At 42.2% G+C, this 26,860-nt stretch overlaps 2 protein-coding genes across 2 annotated transcripts in view; one reads left to right on the top strand and one right to left on the bottom strand.

Annotated features, from left to right (window-relative positions):
• Window positions 1-4,160: 4,160 nt before the first annotated feature.
• LOC119658117 (putative leucine-rich repeat-containing protein DDB_G0290503) lies at window positions 4,161-19,784 on the bottom strand. The gene is made up of 4 exons (XM_038065384.1): window positions 19,535-19,784; window positions 19,413-19,477; window positions 12,068-16,425; window positions 4,161-4,562 (listed from the first exon to the last, which is right to left on the bottom strand). The coding sequence occupies exons 3-4, from the start codon at window positions 16,337-16,339 to the stop codon at window positions 4,248-4,250; spliced, it is 4,587 nt and encodes a 1,528-aa protein (XP_037921312.1). The 5' UTR covers window positions 16,340-16,425; window positions 19,413-19,477; window positions 19,535-19,784; the 3' UTR covers window positions 4,161-4,247.
• A 5,340-nt stretch (window positions 19,785-25,124) lies between these two features.
• Window positions 25,125-26,860, top strand: part of LOC119656790 — an 88,716-nt gene continuing 86,980 nt past the window's right edge. The window contains exon 1 of the mRNA XM_038063390.1: window positions 25,125-26,308. Coding sequence (XP_037919318.1) covers window positions 26,244-26,308 — 65 coding nt within the window. The 5' untranslated portion in view covers window positions 25,125-26,243. The remainder of the gene's footprint in view (window positions 26,309-26,860) is intronic.

The following is a 26,860-nucleotide window of genomic DNA, read 5'->3' as shown; positions in this document are numbered from 1 at the left end:
GTTTATGTGTTTTATTTGAGTCAAGAGAACAGCTCGAATAATGTTCCCATCCATGATGCCTGAATTACGAGATTTGCAAAATAAACACTTCAACCAAAAATGTAATTTTTTTCTAATTTGTTGTCATCAAGCTTAGAATATTGGCTAACAAATTACTCCACACATTTACTTGGACATTTTTTTCTACTTCAAAGAACCAGAAAAGTTCGTTAGCTGAATGACAGCAAACAATCAGAAATCTTGAGTACTAGTAGGTAAATTAAAAAATATAGAAGGGGTTCAGATTTTACTACAACGCCGAGGATGCTTTGCAAGAACCTGATGGTAACCTCGTCACCCTTCCCCCACTTTCACATAAATAACTTCTGCGTAACGAAAGAACGAGTTCAGCATGAACAAGATATCTATGGCTGTAGAAAAAACTTGAATATTTTACATATGTGTGTGTGTTTGAGGTTGGGGAGAGGTAGCCTCTGAGCACTCAGACCCTAGTGGTCCATTGTACTCGATTCCCCCGTCTAACGTTTATGTATCAGAGGATTTCCGTTAGTGGATGTAGTGCTACCCGCTGCAGTTGTAGCACATCAGCACCAAAAATCTGATGTCTGATGTGTCCAAAAGCGTTCTCCCAACAACTCTTCCAATGCTCTGTGCTCCCACCTCCATTGTTTCCCCATAGATCAATTGGATTAGCCAATGATTTTCTCTCATTGCAGTGATCTGAATAAACAAATCCAACGCTGCAAATTGAGTAATGCATTGCCGGATGTCGTGCTCATGGCACCGGTGATACCTAGGCAAACAGTTATTTGCAGTGTGGCTAATTTACAGCGTAAATACTTTCGTTTCACCTTAACTCACCACACTACAGATGCATAAGCGAACATCAGCCTAATGATAGCAACATATATATACATTACTACCTGAGGCCTAAGTCCCCATGTCAAATTAAAGGTCCGCCTACACAATCCATACGTTGTGAGAGCTCGTTGCATCTTTATCTCTACATGTTTGTTCCAAAGAAACTTGTCTAGAATAACTATTTCACTTTTTCGGAGAGTTGAAGGGTTGTACTTCTCATTTCTGAAAGGCAAAGACCATTCAGTTTCCTCCTTTTTGTAAATAATACCATTGTGGTTTTATTTGAATTTACTGAAATTCCATGTCTGATACACCAAGTGTCAATCAAATCAACGGTGCGTTGTGTCGTCGCTTCCGTTGTTAGGTAGCGATCCATACCCATTTCAGCACACAGCAATCTCTGCGTTAGTATAACGTAGATAATTAAAGTTTCATCAACACCATGCTCTCTGACGGCATCACAGAGCTTTTGGAAGAGCGCACAGTCTAACGCCCCTTCAATGTCCACGAACACCACATCACATACTCGCCTTTCAGAGTTGCGTCCTCCATTTTGAAGACCAAAGGGTAAAGAGTAGACTCACAGAACTTTCCACGCTGGTAAGCATGTTGGCTTTCATTTGGCGGATGGGATCTTAGCGCTTTCTCGCGAATGTGACGCTCAACCAGTCTTTCCAGACATTTCAGCGAAAATGAAGTTAAGCTGATTTGCCTGATGTTCTTGGGATTTGAATAAAGTAAATAAATAGCTAAATCTTCTCCAGGCTTAGGTATGAAGACAACCTCAACCTTGCCCCAAGAGGAAGACAGGTTGCCAAGAGCAAGACATATTTCTTAGAAGTTGCTCTAAGTGCTCTATACCGAAAAGATTAGATTTTCGTCTGATGTTTGTAATCCAGCCTATAAATGGACGAGAAGTAGCTTTCCCCAAACTAGAATTTTTGTTTTGAACGTATATATATACGTATATACATATATATATACGGACATAAATCCTTTCTTCAGTACAAAGCTGTTCTATACCCTCCTTTAGCATGGCCATCCATGGCAGGTGCTTTGAACTGTTCAAAGGGTAGTTTGGCAGCTTTCACATTTTGATTGGTAACAACCGATCCCGCAGTATCCCAATTCCCCTTCTCTTCCTCCCACTTCTTAGACCTATTCTCCTGGGTGGTGTACTTCCAACGGAGTCTGTATAGATTCAACTCTGGAGTTCGTGAAAGTACCATTCGGTTTTCTAAGAGAGTCCAATCTGGCCGATTCATCCTTATTAAGGACTCCGCACAGCCTCGAAGTCTCCCTTTCACCTTCCAGTTCCTGACAGTATGCTCTAAAGGAGTTTTGTTAAGAACGTTTTATCAGCCTCTTATATTGACGCTGTGAGTTCCGGAATAAACTTCCGGCCCGGTCTAGTCGTCATCTTTATTGCTTTTACAAGCACTATTTTGAAGTTGTCTGGTTGATTTCCTGAATCTTTGCAGTTGTCGGTTCTACCATGGAACTGTTTCACCGCTCTCGTCTTGGGAAACAGGATGGGATGCGATTTAGAGTTTCCAATTGATCTTCTATCATCCAAGGAGTCCTTAGTCGCCGTGTGTGTGCTTGTGAGCACTTAACCGTTGAGATCCATTCTACTCCACTTCCCTGTTCAACGGAATATCGCAAATACGTTTATGTGTCGCGGCATTTCCGTTTATGAATGTGTTGCTACCCGTTACAAGCCCACAATATTTCTGCAAATCTGCTTTTCGAGACGATAAACTTTGCAAAATGTTTGTTGGGCTCTGACGGGAACAGTTTGTAGTGTATAGCAATATTTGCGCTTCGTACCGGAAGCTTTTCCAGGTTCTTCCTTTTGCTAATGTATTCGAAATTTTATTTACCTCTACACCACAGTGACTAGGCGCCCAGTATAGTTCCACCATATTGAATCTAGAAATGAGAGTTCTATCGGTTTCTACATTCCTGTGTGTGTGTGATTAAAGATATATCAGCAATCTCAGTGCAGCTTTACTTTCATTGCAGACCGCGATGCGTTTGCTTTTTAACCGATCATTAATCACCCAAGCTGCCGGGCTTAGGAATGCATGCACTTCAGACTGAAAAACCGTTGCATATTGTCCCGCTATTCATGCATACGTTCGACAATAGCGAACACCCAAACAAAATTCACAACTTAAGAGCTATCCTTAATATGAAAGCTCAAATAGAAGCACTGAGAAAAGCCAGCGATGCCAAGGTTTTAATGACACACAAAGGTATTGTAATTGATATCCAAGCTGTGTGAAATGTGCTGGTGACCATGAATCATCATAATGTCTGGGGGATGATACCCTTTAAACATGAATCAATCTTGCTCTGGAACTGATGCAAATGCGGTAGGGGGCTGTACATGGAGTCCCAGAGGATTTCCACTATCCAAAATTTGCGGAGGAAAGGAAGAACCCATAGGAGACTGATGCGAAGAATGCTAGCATGTAACGAAGATTGGGATACGATCAACTCCATGGTGTGGCATCTATCCAGAGCGCACTGCGAAAGGCAAAGAAGACTAGAAAAGCGCGGTTACGTACGCCACGTAGAAACGAAAGGTGACCAAGCTAAAGTGAGCCGACTCCGTCTCGTGATGTAATATAATGTTTTAGTGGGTAAGAATCCCCCATCGTGGATGAAATGTTCGCCCCTGAAAAAGCTTGCGAGGTCGGTGGAAAAATTAATGAGGGCGAATCACAATCTGCTGGGGAAGGATGAGCTTCGGAGGAAAGTAGCAAATAATGACACAAGCCACAGTTCGTCACTGATCCCCGCGACGTAATACCGAAATGGCAGTGTCGCGGGGTAAGAAAAGGAGAAGGAGGTGGTTTTAGTAAAGTAAAAGTCTCAAATAATTTATGACAGGAGCCAGCGGTATGTTTTGAACCTTTCTACCTTCCAACGGCAAAAAAGGGGCAGACAGACAGACAATAAATCGATTTTAATAAAAACAATTTGTGGAAACCATCACATGGGAAAAGGACCTGAAGAGAACACTACACGCCAATGGATTCGATAACGGTTAATGTGTTATAGAATCATTTAATCACAATTTGTATTTACATAGCAACAAAAGGTACATTGTACATAATTCTACAGTAACAATACAGTCCTAAAATACATACTCCATTCAATTCATGCCTCTGGCAACGAACGATTTCGACCCTAGTCATACTCCAGGTTTCAGATTCCAACTCAAGAACTTGTGTCAACGACGATGTTTCCTACATGGGCATAAAATGAAATGATCAGTGTTTTGACCCAAACAGCATTTATTTTACTTCCACTCCAAAAAAAATAATTAAAAATATTAAAACATACATACATAAATAAATGATTTTCAAACCAATGCTTCAGTCTGCATCGCAAAGCATTGATGATGCTGGCACAGTACGTCTTATAATAATTTCTAAATCATTTTTGGATAATGCATATTTAACGAGAACTGTAAGAATTATGTTAAAAACAACCATTACAAATGGATATTTGAAAGCTCGCTGCCATCGCTGCCTCCAGTCAAGGAACTGGCATGGATCGAAACTATCGATTCGTGTATCGGTTTGCGAGAGTAGACGTAAGGATGCGCACGCCTCGGCTATTTTGCCTTGCCTTTGAAGGAATGCATTGATGAGGTCCATTCTTGGAAGATTTTCAGATGGGCTTTGCGTCTTTAAAATATAAGAAAAGATAATTATTACAGTTTAGAATAATTTATTTAATTTCTAAAATTTAAAAAATATATGACTCTTTTTTGGTAATAAGCCTTTGTTTTCTCCTGGAGCATATGCTCTCAGAGGGCCGTCCCGGTTCCCATGGTACCAGATAACCTCCGGTGAGGCTTCGTGGCCGAAGCCACTTCAGATGAGTACCTTGCAGACTCGGGTCTGATCGCCCTCCTCGAGTACGTGTTAAAAGGGACATAAACAACCTGACAAATGCGGGCCGACGGCTCTAATATCAAAGGTCTGCAACCGGGGAGTCTAGTGAACTTCGATGGAAGCTGGCCTATCGCAGAATGACAAAAAAGATGCAACGAACCAGGTCGTTGAACATACCATATTATTCCGGACATTCAAAGACGAATCTACGGCAAAATTAATTCTTGAGTGGAGATGAATGTTATCGTGCATACCTGCGTCGATTTGGTCACCAGAATTATATTGCCCTACATCCCGGAGCATGTTGTATTTCATTGCCCAAGGTTTACTGAAAATATTGTGGATCTCATGCTGGAGACAAAGAATACTTGACACCAATTCGAAAGGATGTTGCGAATAATCCAGAGGTTCTCGCTGAAACGAAAACAAGAAAGTGGAGGGAGCCACAAAAAGCCGCAGTTAAGGACTGATCCAGCCAACCAGTAATGATATTGAAGAATCCCTTAGCGATAGTAAAAGTCGGAAGAGGTGGTGTAAGTGAGAAAATTTCTCATATACCCGCACGGGAGGGGCCAGCCAGCCATTGTGAAAGTTTCTAAAAGAAAAAAAGAACACTGACACGATGCAGGTCAACAACAAAATTATTCATGTAAGCAACGAAGGCGCCGATCAAAACCCCAATCAGGAGAGGCTAATGAATTGAGCATCAGGAGACAATTCAAACAATGACAAACTTCGTCAATATTTTATTTTTACACTTTTAGTTTGGGGAGATAGGATAGGCCGTACCCCAGAAGCGACGCAAGCGACCACGTCAAAAATAGAAAATTCAATGCACATCCAAATAGGGGATTTAGGTTCATTAGCAGGACGAAGAATAGCACTTTTGGGAAGTCTACAAATGCATCAGAGTTGTAAGGCTATACTCTGATAATCTCTATAGAAGCTTAAAAAAACTGTGAAAAGCGTAGTTCTAGAGCAGGCGACAAAAACCCAGTGCCGTTGTGCGTTGGATTAAATTGCTTTAACGCGGTCCGAAGTGTCGTAGATTTATCAAAACAGCTTCGTGTCTCGGTTGGTGTTCAGTCTTCGTTTTTGTCATGATTTTGTCTAGATAATGTTCTATGTAAATGATATTGAGTGACTTGCAAGTGCAAGTCACTCAATATCGCCTCATGGAGTACGATCTTTGACTGAACCTAAATAAAATAGAGATCAGCCCTGCCTAGAACTGAATAATTTAAATACCTCGGATCAAGGCTATTAGCCAACGATGAACCGCGTTATCAAAATGCTTCGTGCATAACTTGAGTTGGGTTGCATTCTACCACTGGGGTTCTTTGTAATCGGCATGTTGATGATATTGCTCTCTATTTTTCTGAACACTAGCTGACTAGCAAAGACAATGTGGAAACAAAATGACGTCGTAGAGAGAAATTCGGGGGTAAAAATTGTGCGTGTTCACTAAGGCTTGGAGATTTTGAATAGCAGTTGATGTCATTCACTTCCATGTTATTACTCCTATATAGTAACATAGAAAGAGCGTCAACACAAAACAGTCTCATCTTGATCTTGGTGTTGAGATATCTGCATTTCCAGATTTTAGTCAAAACAGCAGTCGGCAGAAATCACACTTTCTAGATATACAATTTGATAGACGCTTTCGATCCTCTGTCCATTAATAGGGAGAGTGCAATAACGCGTCAGATTGAGAATATTGATTCTATTTGAGTGGTCAAAGGGTAGTATAGGTCCCGGGGCGAAACGTGGATTGGTACCCACGATGGAGCATAAAACCTGGGAAATGCCTGCTGAACCAACACCAACAGCTCTACTACCAAACCCTATCTCCACCTCCACGTGGTGACCGCTGGGAGCTCTTTCTTGACGAAAAGCTGCAGACGGAGAAGGATGAAGGCGAGTCTCCCGCGCCTAAAAACGGGACAAACTGTACCAACTGGTCCTCCAGGTTGGGGGTTGGGTAGGGCTGACAACCCTACACGGAAAACAACCTGTTACGAAGCCACAACAGGAGCCTCGGATAGGACGGATGTTAAAACGACGGACCCGGCAACGACAAAGGAACAACGATTTGCGCATTTTCTCATGGAACGTGCGCTCCCTGTACAGAGATGAAGCTGATAAGCAGCTAGCCGATACCCTGTCCCAATATAGGGCTGATGTAACAGCGTTGCAAGAGATGCGATGGACAGGGACCGGTTTCCTGGAGAAGAGCCACTACACCATATATTATAGCGGTCATCCAGTAAACCATGTGCTCGGAGTAGGTTTCTTAGTCAGCCAAAAAATGAAACCTGCTGTTATCGGCTTTGAAAGTATAAGCGAACGGCTATGCACTCTGCGCTTGCGAGGCAAGTTTAGAAATATAAGCCTCATAAACGTTCACGCCCCTACAGAGGAGACTGCAGAGTCGGAGAAGGATACCTTCTACGAGGCAGTAGAAAGAACCCTCGAAGCCTGTCCCAGATATGATATCAAAATCATACTTGGGGATTTTAACAGCCAAGTAGGGAAGGAGCCCGTATTCAGGCGGTACGTTGGCTCCCATAGCTTACACGAAAAAACAAATGATAACGGACTGCGGACTATTCAATTAGCAGGGTCACACGAAATGGTTGTTGGAAGTACCTGGTTTGCGCGGAAAGCGGTCCACAAACATACGTGGGCCTCTCCAGACGGGACCACTTCAACCAAATTGACCACGTGTTGATCGAACGCCGCCACCTCTCAGCCTTGATGAATGTCAGAACATATAGGGGGGCCAATATAGACTCGGATCACTATCTCGTTGGCATGGTGCTCCGAGCTCAAATAACAATACCACCTAGAATCCCCTCTGACAATCAGGTGAGAGTGAACACTGAAGCCATCCACAACACAACCCTCCGCGACACCTATAAGAGGGAAATGGATGCCGCAATAACCGCAGTCAATAGAGGACCTGGAGATGAAGCATCAACTAATGATCTTCACAACCACCTGAAGAACGTTATCATGGATACGGCCACAAATATACTTGGCCCCAGCCGCAAAAGGAGTCGGAACGGCTGGTTTGACGATGAATGTAAGCTAGCAACGGAACGGAAGAATGCCGCATACCGAGTAATGTTGCATTCTCAAAGAACGCGGGCACGCGCAGAGACTTATCACGAACTCCGTCGAGCGGAGAAACGACTTCACAGACGGAAAAAGGAAGCCTGGGAGAACCAACAAGTCTGTGAACTAGAAAAGTACAGGGAGCAACCGCACCAGGCGCGGAAGTTTTACCAAGAAGTCAGCAGGATGAAGCCTTATACACCTCGATGCTCATCCTGCCGAGACAAAGAGGGAAATCTGATTTCCGACAGAATGGGCATATTAGAGCGATGGGTTGAGTACTTTGATGAGCTACTGAACAACCAGAACATCGGCGAGTTGGAGGTCCCGCCAACTGAAGACGACGGACAAATACTGCCACCACCAAGTTTAGGAGAAACAGTCCGTGCAATTCATCGGCTAAAAAATCATAAGTCGCCAGGAGCCGATGGAATTACAGCCGAATTGGTTAAATATGGAGGCGACCAGTTACACCAAGTGGTTCATCAACTTGTGCTCAAGGTATGGGACAGCGAATCAATGCCTGACGATTGGCAGCGAGGCATTATCTGTCTCATACATAAAAAGGGAGATATCACACAGTGCAGCAATTATAGAGGTATCACGTTGCTGAGTACCATCTATAAGATATTCTCCACTATCTTGCTAGGCCGGATAGCCCCATACGCCCAGAACATCATTGGCCCATACCAAAGAGGCTTCACTCCAGGCAAATCAGCAACAGATCAGATTTTCTCTCTGCGGCAGGCGATGGAAAAACTGTTGGAATATGGACAACAGTTGCATCATCTGTTCATCGACTTTAAAGCCGCCTATGATAGCATAGCCAGGGTAAAACTGTACACGGCCATGAGAGAATTCGGTATCCCGATGAAATTAATAAGACTGACTAGGCTGACCCTGACCAATGTGCGAGGCCAGATAAAAGCAGCAGGATCACTCTCAAGACCATTCGACATCAACAACGGTCTACGACAAGGGGATGCGCTATCATGCGTCCTCTTTAACCTGGCCCTCGAGAAGGTGATCCGTGATGCTGAGGTGAATGCTAGAGGTACGATCCTCTTCAAGTCCACCCAACTACTGGCCTATGCTGACGATATCGACATCATGGGAAGAACCACCCGAGACGTTCAAACTGCCTTCATCCAGATCGAGCAGGCGGCGCGAGATCTTGGGCTGCACATCAATGAAGGCAAGACAAAATACATGGTGGCAACGTCAGCACCGAAGACGAATCAACCAACAACATCAAACCGCACTGGTCAAACACAAGCACGAACAAGAATAAGGATAGGGGAATACAACTTTGAGACCGTTGACAATTTCTCCTATCTAGGGTCGAAAATCACAACCGATAACAACTACGATGATGAAATCCGCGCACGGTTGTTGTCAGCCAACAGAGCCTACTTCAGCTTACAAAGACTGTTCCGCTCGAAACGTCTCACCATAGGGTCAAAGCTCTTACTGTACAAGACTATGATCTTGCCAGTCCTCATGTATTCCTCGGAAACTTGGGTTCTTAGCAAGAAGAATTGCGAACTCTTGGCCGCGTTCGAGAGAAGAATCCTCCGAAGAATTTTTGGCCCCCTACATGAGGATGGACGATTCCGTAGCCTACACAATGACGAAATCTATGAGCGATATCATGACCGTCCGGTTGTGGATAAAATCCGGCTCAATAGGTTACGGTGGGCGGGTCACCTAATCCGTATGGATGAAGATGATCCCGCCCGGAAAGTCTATAAGGGCAATATCTATGGTAGGAAAAGAAGACGAGGCAGACCCTGCCTAAGATGGAGCGATGGCGTGGGCCAGGACGCCAGACAGCTTTTAGGGATATCGAATTGGTGGACCTCGGCGCAAAACCGGGATGTCTGGAGTTCCTTATTAAGGCAGGCCTAGACCGGATACCGGTTGTTGCGCCGTTGATGATGATATTTCGCTGTGATAATAGCTATTAATATCTCCGGAATGTCCATCCTACTAAGAGCACGCCTGATACATTCCCCGATTCACGCTATTGAAAACCTTCTCTAAATCTTTGAAAAGCAGGTGAAGTGAAGAAGGGACCATTAAGCCCATCGGGTTTATTGCGTTTGAGTGCATTGATGGGCGAGATGTTCTTTCTGTTTGGAGGAACCGTCCGTATCAGCATGCTACGGTGACTAGTCATTTTATCCATAATAGGCGGAATCCCATCGAATGTAATATGGTTAAGAACGTGGTGAAATGTTCCTTCTACCTCTTCGGCTGATCTTCCCGGTGGATGAGGATTTGACCGCTAACGTCCTTCACATTGCGATCTGCGGCAGCTTTCGCTTCCCTGACGAGCGTAATAGAAAATTACCGTTTGTCGAGACGCACTTTTTGTTGAACTTTTCAGGATTGCGTACGTACACGTTACGCCATCGTTCGCATCGGTCAATAGGTCCTTTAATTCCTTCTGTTTGCTTATCCACTTCCACAACTCAGCAGTAAGCCAGATCTTGTGACACCCCTTCGAGACACTACCAACGACCTCTGCATCATCCGCAAAAAGAGCATTTGTAATGGCGGTCCAATTCTCGTCAATATTCTCAGAGTACCTGCCGTCTTGTCAGCAAGATAGCTCTCCCACTGTCGAATGATAGCTGGATCATATAAAGCCCGCCATGTACGTATAGTTTGGAGTATTAGTTACGCCGAAAGTGCCCGCAATGCACCCGCCCGCCAGTAAAACTGCATGCATCATCTACGTACTGGCAAGCCGCAACATCATTAGTTCAATTCTGGAGGTGGAAGAACTTTGAGGCAAGAATTTGAGATATTTTTGAGTGTGAGCATTTATTAAAAATGTTCATTAGCGAAAAAGGTGCCCACAAAATTCTTGCTCACAGCTTAAACAAACAGGAAATCTTCGCGCATAGCCTAAACATATTTGGCCGGTTGGGCAAATCATTTTTCATTCACTCAACGGCCACCAGAACAGTCAAAACTGATAAAGAACTGCATCCCATCCACGTTACGGTCGCCGGTCAAATGTAGACTATTCAGACGTAACTGACAGGCAACACTGTCCGGTCCGGTCCAAAATTAAGTGGATGTGGACTTAGGATTCCTCATATCCCAAATAAAAACCTAGCTTTAGCCTAGTTTAGGCTCAAACAATGGCTGCTTTAAGCTTCGATATAATTCGCACCTTTGGATGAGCGTTTTCCACTTGTTGCCATTTTCGGTCAGACCGCTCCCAGGGCATAGGCAAGGCAGCGTCTTTCTTTTTGTGTACTAGGGTGCTATGCCTGAAACGAGGGGTCCGCGAACCAAAAAACGAGGGTGTAAATTGCTCTCGATTTGGTCCGATCCAGCATTAAGTGGATGTGGACTTAGGATCCTTCATATCCCAAACAAAAATTAGAATACCCAGTTTACATTGTTGGAATTCTCGTCCGTTTTCAATTACCAAAGGTTGTAGTTGTGAAGTGAATAAAAAAGAAGGAAAAGAAAAAGGAAGTGGCATTGTTGACGTTTTGGTAGCAGTTTATGCAGTTTCGAAATTTCTTAAGTCCAAACCAACAGGGCTGAACAGCTGACTGAATGCATCTCAAGGTTGCTGGATGCAGATCGTTCCTCAATAGGACATAATCTGATTGAACGTCTCAATTGATATGGTCCACGGATTCTTAGTTAGCTATATCGTGAAGGTTATGGACCCCAGTAGTTTTACGATGGACCATGTTTTGCCGGGCACCGGCCTTCCTCGTCTGCTACTCGGGGGACCCATACGAGAAAAGTCGACCCCAAATAAAGAGGTTAAGGTGACGATGATGAAGTTGAAATCCCACTCACAAAGCTATGCATCTATTCGAGAAGTCTTAGGCAATAGTATAAATACATACCTATGCATAGCATAGAGAATAAGAAATTTAGCGCAAATCCTACTGTAACTATCCAGGTTGTTTTAAATTTTGTATTTTCTATAGAAAGGTCTGTTACAACCGGTGCTGTAATGTCGCGTCACGTAGCGTAAATGCGGTCGTATCTTAAGTTATGCACGCAAATGAATCTAGCATTGTATTTTAATATTTGGTAAAGTTATTCTCGTTAACACAAGTTGTAAAAACGAATTGCCTGAGTTTGTATTAACAAAAATAGATGCTTCAAAAGTTTACTAACAAATTTCAGATACTACTTACCGCCTTATCTCTCATATTTTCAAATCGATTTTTCAGTTCGAACTTATAGTCCTTTATCCTTTTCTCATTAGTCTGAAGTTTTGATGCAAGCTTTTCACGTTCTACCTCCCATTGCCTTTCTCGTTCTTCAGTTAATTGACGGCTTTTCATAAGCTTAGCCTGTAAAATGGCTACATCATTCTTGAGTTGCTCGCTTTGCTCCTGCTCCTTAGTCAACTTTTCCTGGTGCTCCTTCCTTTCTCTTTCAAGTTGAGCTAATTTCTCACTGCACTCAAGCAAGTGTCTATCTTTTTCACTTTTAATAGACTCCAACTCCTTCTTTAGTGCTTCAAACTCTCGAACCTTTTCGCTGAGTTGGTCATTCGAGGAAATATGATGACGGATCATTTCGTTTCGACGCATTTCTAATGCGTTGATGTTGGAAGTGATCTTGAGGTTCTCGTTTTGTAGGGCTTCTTTCTGAGTAGATAATGTATCGTAATTGATTTGTAGGTCTTCCAAATCTTTTAATAACTCAAGATTACGTTTCTCGAGGCTTTGAAGAGTTGACGAGACCCCGGAAATGCGATCTGTTAGTTCCACATTTTCATCGTGACTATCCTTAAGATCAGATGTTAATTTATTGAGTTTATCTTCTAATTCCTCATTGGTGCTACGAAGCTCAAGAACGTTCTTCAGCAGTTGATCAGATTTCATTTCATCGAAATTATCTCCCGAATCACCCGATTCTCTGTGCTTATAAGGAATGCATACTTGATATAAATTCTTGACAATAGCCTTCAGTTTGGTATTTTCCCGCTGTAGGTCCATGTTATCTATTTGGATTTTGTCGACAGAAATATTTGCTTTCTCTAGTTCTGATGATACTTTTTCAACTTTTTGCTCCAGTTCATGCTTAACGTTGGTCAGTGCGTTCACTGACGTTTTAAGACTCTCTCTTGAGGTAATAAGACCAGCAATATCTGAATTGAATTCTTGACTTTCACGTGCCATGGTATCCAGTAGATTCTGAGTTTCTATCAATTTCACTTCAATTGAGGTCAAGGAATCAATTTTTCCTTGAAGACGACTATTTTCTTGGTGAAGCTTCTCATTCTCTTCTTTAATGTCGTAAAGATCAATGTTCAGTTTTCGAATAAGCTCCAATTTGCTTTCTAGATCGGATTCAACTTGCCTTAGAAATTGAGACTGATCATCCACTTCCAAGTTCTTATTGTCAAGCCTTATTCGAAGTTGCTGAATTTCACTGCTCAGGGATATATTCTTAGCCACTTCTTCATCATATAAACTCCTATAGGTTTCGATATCTTCACTTGTTCTGCTTGAGTTTTGCTGATACTGGGGAAGCGCATCTTCGATCTCATGGCGAAGGCATTGTATTTCATCTTCCAAGACGGCATTTCTGGCAACCTGCTTCTCATGTAAATCTTCAATATTCGCTATAACATTATTCGCAGCTCTCAACTCACGTTGGGTCGCGTCCAACTGTTTTTGGAGATCTTCGCTCTGTGACTTATATCGGACGAAAGTCTTGTACAGTGTTTCGATCTCTGCTCGCGATTTGTCATTGCAGTTTGCTAAGTTGTCCGCAGTGTCCTGCAGATTTTGTGATTGCATTGTAAGCATGTCAATTCGCTTATACAATTTTTCACATGTTTTTTCCAATTGCATCTTGGCGGCTTCCAGCTTCTCTTTCTCGGCGCAGATTCCAACATATCTCATTTGGAGATTCACATAATCCTTTTCATGGTCTACCAATTGTGCTGCTTGTTCAACTTGAGCCAGCAATTTATTGTTTATGGATTGAGTCTGCCGCAAAGTTGCACCCATTTTTATGAAGTTTTCCAAGAGGCCTTGATTGGCGCTTTTCAGAACGACTTTTTCCTTTTCTAGAAACTCAATGCGATTCTGGAATTCTTGAATAGTTTGTTTGTTCTTTTCGGTAAAATCGCAGCACTCCACTTCTGCCACTTGCATAGCATGTTGCCACTCTAGATTGGTATTCACACTGTCTTCAAGGGAAGCTTCAATGCTAGCAATTTTGTTTTCAAGTTCTTTGATTTGCTCCTGTCGCGCAACAGCTACTTCCTCTAAGTGCTCCTGTTTTGGCTGCAACGTCCTTAATAGGTCAGTTAAATGTCTGATTTGTGCCAAATCCGCTTGCTGCGCTGCTTCTTTTTCGTCCAGTGAAAGCTTCAAAGAACTGATTTGCTCCTGGAATACAATCAACTGTTCTTCTAAATGTCTCATACTAACAAGCTCCTTGGAGTGCTCTTCAATTTGCGCTAGTAGTTCAGCACGTTCCGATTCTAGAGTCTCAATTATAGTTGCTTTCTGATTACTTGACTGTGAAATATTGAACAGCTCCTCGTTGAGACGATCCTTTTCCTGTTTCAGAGAAGAAGCATATGATTCGCTTTCCTCGAGATGTCTCTGCAATGTTGTACGATTTTCAGCCAATTGCATGATATATTTCTCCAACTCGCTCAATTTGCTTTTCAGTTCAGTCTCCACTGTTATATGATCCTTAATTTCGTTCTGCTTCTCCATCAGCATGTACTCCAATTCTTTTGCTCTGTCCTCCAGAATAGTAATTTCATTCACAAGTTTGTCTCTCTCCGAACAGATTGAACTGATATTCTCAGAAAGGTTCTGGGTTTGTGTATCAACATCAGCGTTCGTCTGAACCAGTTCAGCATTATCGTTTTGCAATTCTTCGATTTTCCTAGTGAGTTTGATGGTTGTAGCTGACAAGCTGAAATTTTCAGCTTTCAAACTTTGAATCTTGCGTTCGGACTGTATAATTTCACTTTTCAGCGTTTGGCAAAGATCTTTTAACTCATCATTTGATTGCCGAAGGTCGGCTCCTTGATTTTCAAGTTCATAGATGACTTCACGTAAATCCTTGTCTGTTTTCGTTAGGTGTGCATTGGTGGAGAGAAGTGAAGTTAATTTTTCTTGGAGGTATTGAATTGGATCTTCCAATGTATCGGGGAGCAATTCGTCGCCTCTGCCGCCATCCTGACTAGTACATGCGAATTTCAGTAAGGCTCGAATTTCATTGTTAACTTTCTGATTCAGACTATACTTTTCGGCCTCAATACTGGACCTGTTTTCTTCTGAACTATTTAGTTCTTGCCCTTGTAAATTAACTTGGTTTTTCGACAGGATGAACTCCATATTTGTAATTTGGTGCTTTAGATAATCACGGCTCTTTATAGCCTCGGATAGTTCTGTGGTAAGCTCGTGAATCTTTTCTTTGGCAGCAGCTAATTCAGTTTCAAGATGACTGCTCTTGGGAACTAGCTGCTTACGCTCGGTCTCTTCTTTAGCTACTTCTTCATTCAGAGACCTAATTTCTTCTTTGATGTAATGCTTCATTTGGCTTTCAAAGTCTTGTTGGAGTTTTATCTTTCCTGCTTCCAACAGCTGGACTGGTTCATCATCGGCCGCATTTTCGTTGTCATAAAGTCGAATTCGTTGAATTTGCATTGTCATAGTGGAAAGCAGTTTTTCATTGATCTCCTCGAGCCCACTAATTTTGGTAGTCTTCTCCTGGAGTCTTATCATCAGTTCCGAGGACCTTTTTTCATGAGACTGAATACGTTTCTCAAGGTCCGTCTGTTCCTCTGAAAGTGTTTTAATGGCTCGTTGGGCCTCGATTAACTCTGCTTCAAAAGTTAGGTTTTCAACAGTTAACTCATCAATTTTTTCACTATATTCCCGTTTTATTTGGTCATGCTTCTTTCGAACCCCTGATAACTCTAACTTTGTCTTATCATGTTCTTTATTTAGACGCCTCATATCCTTTTTGTACTTCTCTATCTGCTTCCTGAAAGTGTCACTGCGCTGTTCGAGAATAATGTTCCCAGATCGTAACATATCTAGTTGCTTCTTACTTGCCGAGAGTCTACTTTCAATCTCAGCGATGAGTTTTATTTTGGCAGTATTGTCAGCCTTTATCTTACTGTTTTCATCCCTTAGACTTTCTACTTGTTGACTGACTTTTGAATAAGCTCGGAAGACTTGCTCTAAATAATCCTCAAGGATCGTAAATACATTCGTGAGATTAGCATCTTTAGGTACCTCCAAATTCTCCTGAATGTCCAACGTATCGGCGCAACGTTTAACCAAGGTATTGACCCGGTTTAATAGTGTTGTGTAAATAAAATTATCATCTTCTGATTCTCGTAGTCGGTCATTATTCATATTTACTTGGAAACCATTCCCCAAACTATTGAGGGATAATACGTTGAGGTATTTATCACCCATTTCTGTGCACTTTATAAGATGTTGGGAATATTATCTGCTTAAGATAAGTTGAACTTTGAATTTATCCTTCCTAAGAATTCTCTACTCTGTAATGGAAATAATAAAAAGAGAGATCATTAGAAGTATCTGGAAAACGGACGAGTTATTAGGTAAAAAGTTACGATCTACCATGTGCACCAAAAGAAATATTACCCTGAAATCTTCAATAGCCCCGTAGGGTCCTAGTGAGCTACCATGAAAAAAAAATCTTTAACGAAGGAACCTGAGTCGGCGAAAATACCTGCGGAAGTCAAAAACTTCTCGATTACAGCTTCAGCACTAGCGAAAATACAAGAATCGAACACTTAGAAGCCCAAACAATATATGATGATAGTGGGTAAGACTTAATGAACTTGGGCGATAGGGCAAATGTTGTCAGGAAAACACAGAACGGCAATTCGATGCTGGAATTAAATAGAGATCAAGAATGTGTTAATAGAGGAAACAGAGGTTATATCATCTATCATTTCGCATAAAAGTATTTACAAATGTTACACTAACAAAACATGAACCTCCTGGGAGTTTACCGTGACTACCTGCCGTGCAGGCATAATCCCACAGCCCTCTTCGAACACAGATTGATTTGGAGACCGCAATTAGAACCCCGCTGTGATTAGCACCGGTTTGGTTTGTACAGAGCACAGGTTTAACATTCCTACCAGTGGATGAGAGGTCTATCTAACACCTCTGCCGCAATTAAGGGGTACGGCGCCCAAGTTGTACAGCACATCTCCATGCTTGAGCCCACAAGGAGCTCTGCTCTGGATATGGGCCCAGCCAAAACCATTAAGGAACTAACTGGGCCGAAAGCCCATCTCTGCATATTCCTGGAGCATGTGTACGGCTTGATATGGTGGGTGGTGATTTGAAAGCCTCGCAATTGCACACAAATCAGGTAAATGACAGCCTAGCGTTCTAACCCCTAAGCATTTTGATAGCATCTGTCTCTCACGGTTCTTTACTAGAATCCCTGTTGTGGAACGTTATGCATGATGGAGTATTTGGCATTTGAGCGTCGAAAAAAGCAAGCAACAAGATTGGTTTTCAAAACGAGCTGACGATGGTCGTAGTAACAAAGAACAAGTATGTGGACCTATATGAAAACGGAATAATTCTCGCCATCACATAATGATTCCCAACTATGAAATTCGACCTGGCAGACGAAAAGAGCGGAGAAATGTCAGCCGACATACCAGCCAAGTACCTTGAAAATATGTAGCGAAGGCAGCCTATATCATCCCGGGGATTCCTATAACAAGACTCATCATTCTAAAATGAATGAATCTCCAAGAGGCGATTAGGAAAGAACTTTATAGGAGATATGGTGGAACTAAGGCAAAAAGCGCCCCAGGATTTCACTCCACTAAGTGGGTCTAGTGAAGAAACTTAGAATTAAATTACCGCTTGACACTATTATCATATATGAGTCATCCTGCCGAGACAAAGAGGGAAATCTGATTTCATAGAATGGGTATATTGGAGCGATGGGTTGAGTACTTTGATGAACTACTGAACAACCAGAATATCGGCGAGTTGGAAGTCCCGCCAATTGAAGACGACGGAGAAATACTGCCACCACCAAGTATAGAAGAAACATTCCGTGCAATTCATGGGCTTAAAAATCATAAGTCACTAAGAACCGATGGAATTGCAACCGAATTGGTTAAATATGGAGACGACCAATTACACCAAGTGGTTTATCAACTTGTGCTCAAGGTGTGGGACAGCGAATCAATGCCTGACAACTGGCAAAGAGGCATTATCTGTCTCATACATAAAAAGGGAGATATCACACAGTGCAGCAATTATAGAGGTATCACGTTGTTAAGTACCATCTATAAGATATTCTCCGATATCTTGCTAGGCCGGATAGCCCCATTCGCCCAGAATATCATCAAGAAAAATTGCGAACTCTTGGCCGCGTTCGAGAGAAGAATCCTCCGAAGAATTTTTGGTCCCCTACATGAGAATGGACGATTCCGTAGCCTACATAGCGACGAAATCTATGAGCGATACCATAACCGTCAAGTTGTGGATAAAATCCGGCTCAATAGATTACGGTGGGCGGGTCACTTACTCCATATGGATGAGGATGATCCAGCCCGGAAAGTCTATAAAGGCAATATCTATGGTAGAAAAGAAGACGAGGCAGACCCTGCCTGAGATGGCGCGATGGCGTAGGTCAGGACCAGACAGCTTTTAGGGACATCGAATTCGTGGGCCTCGGCGCAAAACCGGGATGTCTGGAGTTCCTTATTAAGGCAGGCCTAGACCGGATACCGATTGTTGCGCCGTTAATGATGATGATAGTCTTATGGACAAGAAGCTAAGCTCAGAGGCAAATTGGAACACGGTAAGCTCAATAATAGTCGCAATATAAAAGGAAGAGCTAGTTCATGCTCGGAAAGCGCCACGGAAGCCGAATTTGGACGTGCCGGTGCAGGCCTGAGCCCCCCCCCCCCCAGCACCTGCGAAATAATGCTATAATACTTCATGGTGGAGATATGGCTAGAATAATAAGGTTCTTTTTGGTGAACGTGAGTACCACTGTGTTGCAAAAAACAGGTCTTTTTAAAATTTCAACGAGCACATATTAAAAAAAGTGAGAAGTTATCATCCAAAATAAAATGTATTTAACAGAGCTAAGGTTCAAACTAATTTTGGTAAAGAGTTTGCTACACACTAACAATTGTACATTTTCCTAACGTCTTGAGTAGATAAGATGGTAAAAGGGATACCTCTGTTGTTTTCTTATTGTGCCTTGATTCATAATAACAAAAGAATTGACTTCAGCATTAAACACATTAGGGTCGTATCGGCAATCTTTTTGCCCAAAACTAGATTCGGCATTTGAAGTCTTCAAAAAAATTGTACATGTACTTAGAGACTTCGCCAACAGCTAACCCAATCAGACGGCTAAGAGGGGACGATATAATAGCTAGGAAGATAATTGTAAAGAAGGGACAAGTCGAAAAGAAGCTATATATCGCGAGCGATATTTTCAACACAGATTCCCAAAAGTGCTGACACTCACCTGAGTCCTGACTACTGTAACTTGAATTATGTGTATATTTGGTACCTCCAGACAATTTGATCCTGCTGGAAAAATTAATATTTGATAAATTCGACGTATTGTAATATGACACAGATTCTCACCAGTTTATGCACACTACGGCAGTTAATTAAACTTTTTTGCTCAATATAGACTCCCAACGTTTGAGCTTTAGATCACTTTCATCCACCTTTCTATGTCCAAACTGTTGCTAATTTCAATATAACTTAAAACGATGTGTATATTTTACCCGAAATATTGATAAAGAAAATCCATAAATTTTTTATTTAGCGCAATAGAACAGGAAATTTTCGAAATAGAAATTTATAAATAGAATAAGTTCTTCCAATGGCGTTCAATTTCAAATGACAATTAAAATCTGTAATTTTATTTAAAGCTACTTTGGTTAGAATATCTTTGTCAATACGATTTTGAAACTTTTTTCGAAACAATATGAAAGGTGCCTTTCTTATGTCACTACCATTTTATATTAAAATAAAAGTGGAATCTTGGGAGTTAATTGAATCACCGACAATGTCACATTTTCGCAACAACGAATTTAAAAAATTGGTTTCTCAGATCTCATAAGAATCAATGTTGTTGAATAAAGCTTGCCTTTAAGATAGTACCTTCCTTGCTGCGTCTAACTGCGATGTTAACGACTTTAATACAAGATATTCCGCTGATATCTTGAATGCCAGATACTAATCATATATTGATTGCCATTTATTTTCTGTTTACAATGTCTTTTGAATTCGATCATGTGAGCGAGGAGTTCGAAGCCATCGTTAGCCAGCGTTACTGGAAGTATATCAATCGAACCCAATAAAATTTCCTTCTCACATGAATCAACGAAACTGCGAATGGAACGTCCACTTCGCCACAAGTTAGAAATGTGCTCAGATAACCATTCCGGAAAGGACTAAAAATTCTCTTCTTTCATCTTTCAAATCTCGGCTAAATTATTTGTCCAATCAAAAAAATTTAAAACAAATTAAAATGACGGATAATCTTGGGCTCAAAATACATCCGATTTCGATATCTGCTCAAATAAAATTAATAATGTTATATTACTGTATTTAAAAATGTTTGCTCTCTAATACGACTCCTTTCTCTGCCCAACGGAACCACCGCAAATTATTACATCACGGCCCGGAGTTAGCTCACTTTAGCTAGATATCCTTTCTTCTATCTGCGGCGTTGATAACTGCGCCCTTCTGACCTCTTCCGCTTTTCGCACTTTACACTGGATCGCATCCCAATCCTGCTGGCTGGTAGCATTCTCTGAACAAAACTCCCCGATGATAATACTTCACCTAGAGTTTCTTCTAGATTTCACCCTTCTTTCAGGAATCTGGGGCATTAGAAGAATATGTGAGCTGGGTACTCCGCAGTTTGGACACTCATGTGAGGTAGCCAATTTAAACCTGTACACACACGGACAGTATCCTCCGTATCCTGTGAGAAACTGAGTGAGATTATAATTGATTTCCCCATGTTTTTTTCTCCAGCTACTCACTATGACAGGGATCCATCTGTGGCCAGGCACACTACCACGAAATATTTACTAGTACAGTCGAATCCCGACAATCCGTCGGTCCGCAGAGCTAATTTTCTTTATTTTACCCGATAATTGGTAATCCCGACATTTCTTAGTAAATCGTCAGTCCCTTGACCATACGAATTATTGGAATTCTGCTGTTTTACCCTTTCCATGAATTACATTTTCGACCAGGCCAATGTCCAATTTTGATGTCTTTACGAAATCCATATTGCTGGTCTGAAAGGCTCCCCTCGGATATGCGCTCTTTGAACAACTCATCGAATATCTCCAGTCTTTATTTCATGGCGAGTTTAAGGACCCTATCCGGCATGCCGTTCGGACCCGAGACCTTACTGTCCCCTATTTCCCTGCAGATTCGTCAAAATTAGATGTCGTTGGGAGCCAGTACCAGTGCCCCTGCTTCGCGGGAAGAATAACCTCTGGATGATTTTCAACAAGAGGGTAGGGCGCGTCATGTGCAGAGATGAGTGGCTTTGAATCGTCTCATTATGATTCCATAGGTGCTCTGGCACAGGTTCATGTCCACCTCCGAGTAAAGCTGCTTAAAGCATTCTCTCTTACTTTGCTGTATAGACAGCGTGACGTTTTCGGGGGCTTCCTTATAGACATCCTTTTTTGCTCCTAACCAATTCTACCTACCATCCTCCAAACCTATCATTTGGCTCGGTGGCAGTCGTCAGTTCACTATTCCAGTAGTAGTTGGGTCTTCTACCAGGGAATGTGCATATCCTAGGCATGGACGCCTCACATCCTTTGACGCAGCATTGCGTTATATTGAGAGCTCCATTCGTGAAGCAGCTTTATTAAGCTAGTTTAACTAACTTATCTATGAATGTTTGCTCATCCATCGCTTTTGCAGACCACCTTGACGTTCGGCGTGAGAGTCTCTACCATGTGGCTCCCTTTATAGTGATTAAGTAATTGCCTGGTGGTCACTGATCGTGAAGTAATAAACAAACTCATAGTATATTGTATGACCTCGCCGCTCCACCGATCGAATCTATGATCCATACTTCAAGGTTTCTATAGGGTTCCCTTATGATGACAACGACTATCTTCTATTTTTAAGTGGTCTGCTCAATCAAATCCTGAGCTTTATCACACGTTAATGGAGAGAGGAGGGAAGCCCAGCTGATTGTCGCCAGAGCTGAGCTCAAACCTTCGAAGAGTGCCTTCCTAAAGTTAAACTTGGCAGGCTTGCGTACGACAAGGAAGTGGAGTCGGGTGATCTGAACGTCAAACTCGAGAGCAGGATGATTTGTGTTGGAAGCAACGTAAGATGGGGCATGAAGGGATTATGATAGACTACACACAAGAAGGCTAGAGGAGACAAGATCAAGAGTGTGATTGAAGTAACTTCTGGAAAGGTTAAATTGGAGGGAGGCACAGATGTTCACGAAAGTAGATAAAGAAAAGGAAGGGGGAGTGGAATCATTGAGGAGGGAAAGAAGGGCGAGAGTAGTAGGCCAAGAGGAAATAGGAAAGTTTAAGTCGCCACAGAGGATGAAAAGAAGAGAGGGAAACAAAACGGCTAGGTCTCAAACCTCGGAATCTAAAATCCTGTCATCCAACCAGATTTCAGTAATGCAGATGACGTGATATTGGAATGTTCGGCAGCTTATTTCTTAGAGCACTTACATGTTGGTAAAAAGGTCTTAAAATATGAAAATCATTCGAGTTTGGCGAGGCAGGCGGATTGACCGGAAATTTTCTCGAAGTTTTGTTCCCTGATAAGTTTTGATGAATATCCCTTGCAGCCAAAAAGAAGATTGGGTGATGGCGTCGCAATTGTAGGGATATGTCACTTTGAAGGAAGCTACCACTCGGTCTGGAGAGCCATCCTTCGTCAGCTTGACACAGACCAGAATATCTTCGGAAGTGGTGAAGTAAGCAGGGGGCTGCTGTAGCGACATGAGATCGGAATGACGGCAGGTCTGGCTCGTAGATCAGCGGTGGCGCACGGAGGCGCCAGTACAGCCACAGTAGGACGATCGTCGGAGTTGTGTAGCACAGCCGATGCCGAGTAGTGAACGTGTCCTTCGGATGGAAGACGATTATTAAGGATACTTTGGCAGGAGGATCCCGTCGGACTGATGCGTTGCAGTAGAATAGCCAGGGGATTAGTCAGCTGGAGTGACTTAGGTATAGAAATGGGAAACTCATGAGTGAGTCGACATAATTGTGCTACTCAATCCATTAATTTAAGTAAGTCGACTTAGAAGTGTCGATGACATCGAACTGCCTTAGAAAAGTCGACGGCCTCAATTGATGAGACCACATATCAGCACAATCTCGACTGCACAATGATTCGCGAGGTTCGAGTTGACTCAATTGGTGAGGCGACATTGGATAGTCTGTTGATGGGGTCTACTGTGTACATAGTAGGGAAACTTTTGTTTTGTAAATGCAGCCGATATAAGTTTATAGGGGATATATTGTACCGTGCACGTCGAAACGATTATTTCTTTGAAGTATGGAATTGGATCAGGTGATTGTATATGGTTAGAATTGAGAAATATTATTCTGGGAGATTAGAGTTTCATCTCTACTTGTAATTCAGCCTAATAGACAAGGAGTAGCTATCTTACTTCAGGACAAAGTCACTTACCAGTTTCGTTCTGAAGTAGGGGTAGTCGCTACAGAACTATATATTTATATACGTTCAAAACAGAAAATTGCAGTTTGGGGACAGCTACTCCCTTGTCTATTAATATTATTCTGGGAATTGAGGAGGCTTTATGGTGTGAAAATGTTGATTTGAGGAGTGTGTTCATTGAGGCAGAGATTGAAATGTGTTAACTTGCGTTTAACCCCAGCACACCCCAACTTTTGTGTATTTATTGAAAGAATAAATCTATTGTTTTCCAAGACTGCTTTCTAATTTCCGAATGTCAAATACCAAGAAACGGAAATCACAAAATATTAGGTAAAAGGTTTATTCTGAAATTAATTTAGATGTGTTTTTCAAAGTTTTCAGTACGAAGTTTCCCTCATAGTGCTACAGACGAAGTGAGAATAATGTTAACTCTTTTGAGGCACACCGAAAAGAGGCATCTTTCCCACCACTACTTAGGTATGGCAGGTATTATTACCCGCAGTCGCCGGCAGGCTATATGCAGAGCTAGGCAGAAGCGTCACAGAAGCCGAGACTAGCGAGTGTCCGATAAAACAGCAGCTGAGGAAGCAGATTAGATGGCAATTTTGGAGTTGCATGTTGAATCGATGAGTGAGAAACTTTCCTTTCCTCCATTCATACCTAGCTAAAAATTCAAAATATTCCCTGGTGTATTTCCAAACTCCAACCCTGCCGTTCATATAAGTTCGTTTTATATGATGGTGACGTCATACACGTCTTAGAGTGCAATAAATTCTCGTGAAATACAACATTCTGACCTTCCAAGACTTTCTTAATAATATTTGAATTTTTTTCAAACTTTCCAAAATTGTGTCTCATATTATTATTATAATTTAGCTAAAATTTGTATTTTTATAATTGACTTCGGGCAATTTCCTAAATATGTTAAGATACTATTATTGAATTTCTTTGAGCAGATATCGGAATGGGATGTATAGGTTATGTGCGAGACACATATCAGAAATAGAAGCAGTTTCGAAAATTTATAATCGAGCCATTTCATTTGATACCACGGATGACAATCTTTTGAGGAAACCTATTTTCGCATACATATGAGAAACCTCTCAGTTATGAAGACACGTTGTACATATACTGCTTTCTAACGCTATTGGCATTGATTCTAGTGCGTAGTTCGCAATTATATGTATTTTTTTAGGATAGTGGTGTTTGATTGACATGAGCATCAAATTTGCGATATATTATGAACTGTCATTAAAATGGCTATATTCCGCCCACAATTTACATCTGTTTTTACTTTAATTTTCTTTACTTAAATGTGTTCAAACTGTTAATCAGCTCCGAGTAGCAAGTAATCATTTTTTCTTGTTTTCGAAATGATATTCTCCTACAACGGCAACTCACTCTTCACATCGGCGTACAAAAGCAGCTGATCAGCTGACTGCCATCTCCCCCACAACTGCTTGACGTCATCTTCGTTCGCGTGAGCCTGCAGTTCGGGCTCGGACGGTTCTGAAAAAAAGTCAAGCCACAGCGGAACGCGCGGCATTGGAACATAGGTGGCGATTTCGTTTGCGAAAAGTCATTCCATCCACAAACAAACAACAAGAAGAAGTGGAAGTGGTGATTTGAGCACGGCCAGACCGCGAGCAGCCAAAACATTTTATTCCAAGTTCAGATTGAAATCAGTTCGGATCGAGGTGCGAATTTGCATTGGTAAAAGTTGGTGTCCCGGAAATCGGAAGAACGAGACGAAATAAACAACGTCGGTGACAGGAAGCAGAAAACAGAAGCGAAGCGTGGAGTGAAGTGGATTGTGGTGTGCGAATTGCGTAGAAAGTTGTCCTTGATGAGCAGCAGCTTGGATATTGCTCGAGTGCCATTGATTCGCTTTCGTCGTGAGTATTTTTAGTTCACGTCCACGCGCCTGGTGGATCCCTGCAAGGTTCGAGTGGAGTTACCTGTCCCAAGCACCGGAAGGCTTGTGTTTCTGTCTAGTGTATTTGTCGTGTGTTGTCCTGCAACGTTGACGTGAAAGTTAACACCGCTCCCACAGGCCCCCCGCGTGGTGAAATTTTCCGGGCGCTGAGCCCAGCTATCGCCAAGACGACGCAATTAACTTGTGGGAAAACAAAGATACCATGTGCCCGTAGATTTCCACGAGAGGGATAACGAGGGAAATCATCGCCGCAATATTTCGTTTTCATAACTCAAAATATAGAACAAAAGCCTCTGGGACTGATCACATTCGTCGTCGTTCAAGTGAATTATAAATAAATAAACAAGAAAGATTCGGGCTCGCACGGTCAGGCCAAGCGCACTGCCAAAAGTGTTTATTTTGCGTTTTTCCGCACTTCCTGTATAACGAATCCGCGTTCGGGGCTCAATTTGCAATCTTTTGTGCCGTCACGTTACCGACATATCAATCATCTTTGCCGATATATTCGCATTACCGTCGAGAGCTTGCGGTTTACTTTGATATATCGATATATGACTGAGTGCGAGGCCTCTGGGACTTGATTTGGATCCGCTCAGGTGAAGTGCTGCTCGCTTGGTGCTTGGGTAAACCACCCTCGTGTTCATTGGAGACATCACGTGAATCAGTTTGGAATTCTGAGCCATTCACGAAGGTCCTACGACGGATAACCAATTGAAGATGATTCGTAATCCGATACTTTTACATTGCGGAGCTGCTGTGGCTGTGACGATAGCCGTATCTTGGTGAGTAAAGACGATACCTATCACTGTGAAATTGATTGCATCGAATGTAGTCCATACGATCGTAATTGCACCTCAATTTCGCTCAAACTTCAAGAATCTTCCTCATGTGGACGGCGACAACCAATTCCTGTACAGGGAGGAGTACTAACAATCTCTTATATATGTAAATAATAGTGTGCAATAGAGAAGTGAACTCGCACAGACCAGAAAAATCGCTTATCATAATCATTAACGGCTCTAACGTAATATCTGAATGCTGCAGCAACAGCTGTCTAGATAGTCGTGTTGGAGGGTCAAGGGGATCCCCCTTCTTATGCATAAACACTCGAAGACGTATTATTTACATTCGTGTAACATTTGTGGTGAACAACTTCTGCTCAATTTGAGGAACATGTAAATTGCATTTCACAATTGTGGGAAATGACATTGTGGTAATTAGGATCACACCATAAACGTTACATAGGAAATCTGCGTAGTCGAGGAGTTGCATGTCCTCCGGACAAGGTGGCATAAAGAACGTAACTGACAATACGCAGGAATAGTAACAGCAAC

Source organism: Hermetia illucens, chromosome 5, assembly GCF_905115235.1.
Source record: "Hermetia illucens chromosome 5, iHerIll2.2.curated.20191125, whole genome shotgun sequence".
NCBI lineage: Eukaryota > Metazoa > Arthropoda > Insecta > Diptera > Stratiomyidae > Hermetia > Hermetia illucens.
This window is presented reverse-complemented; position numbering and strand designations above follow the sequence as displayed.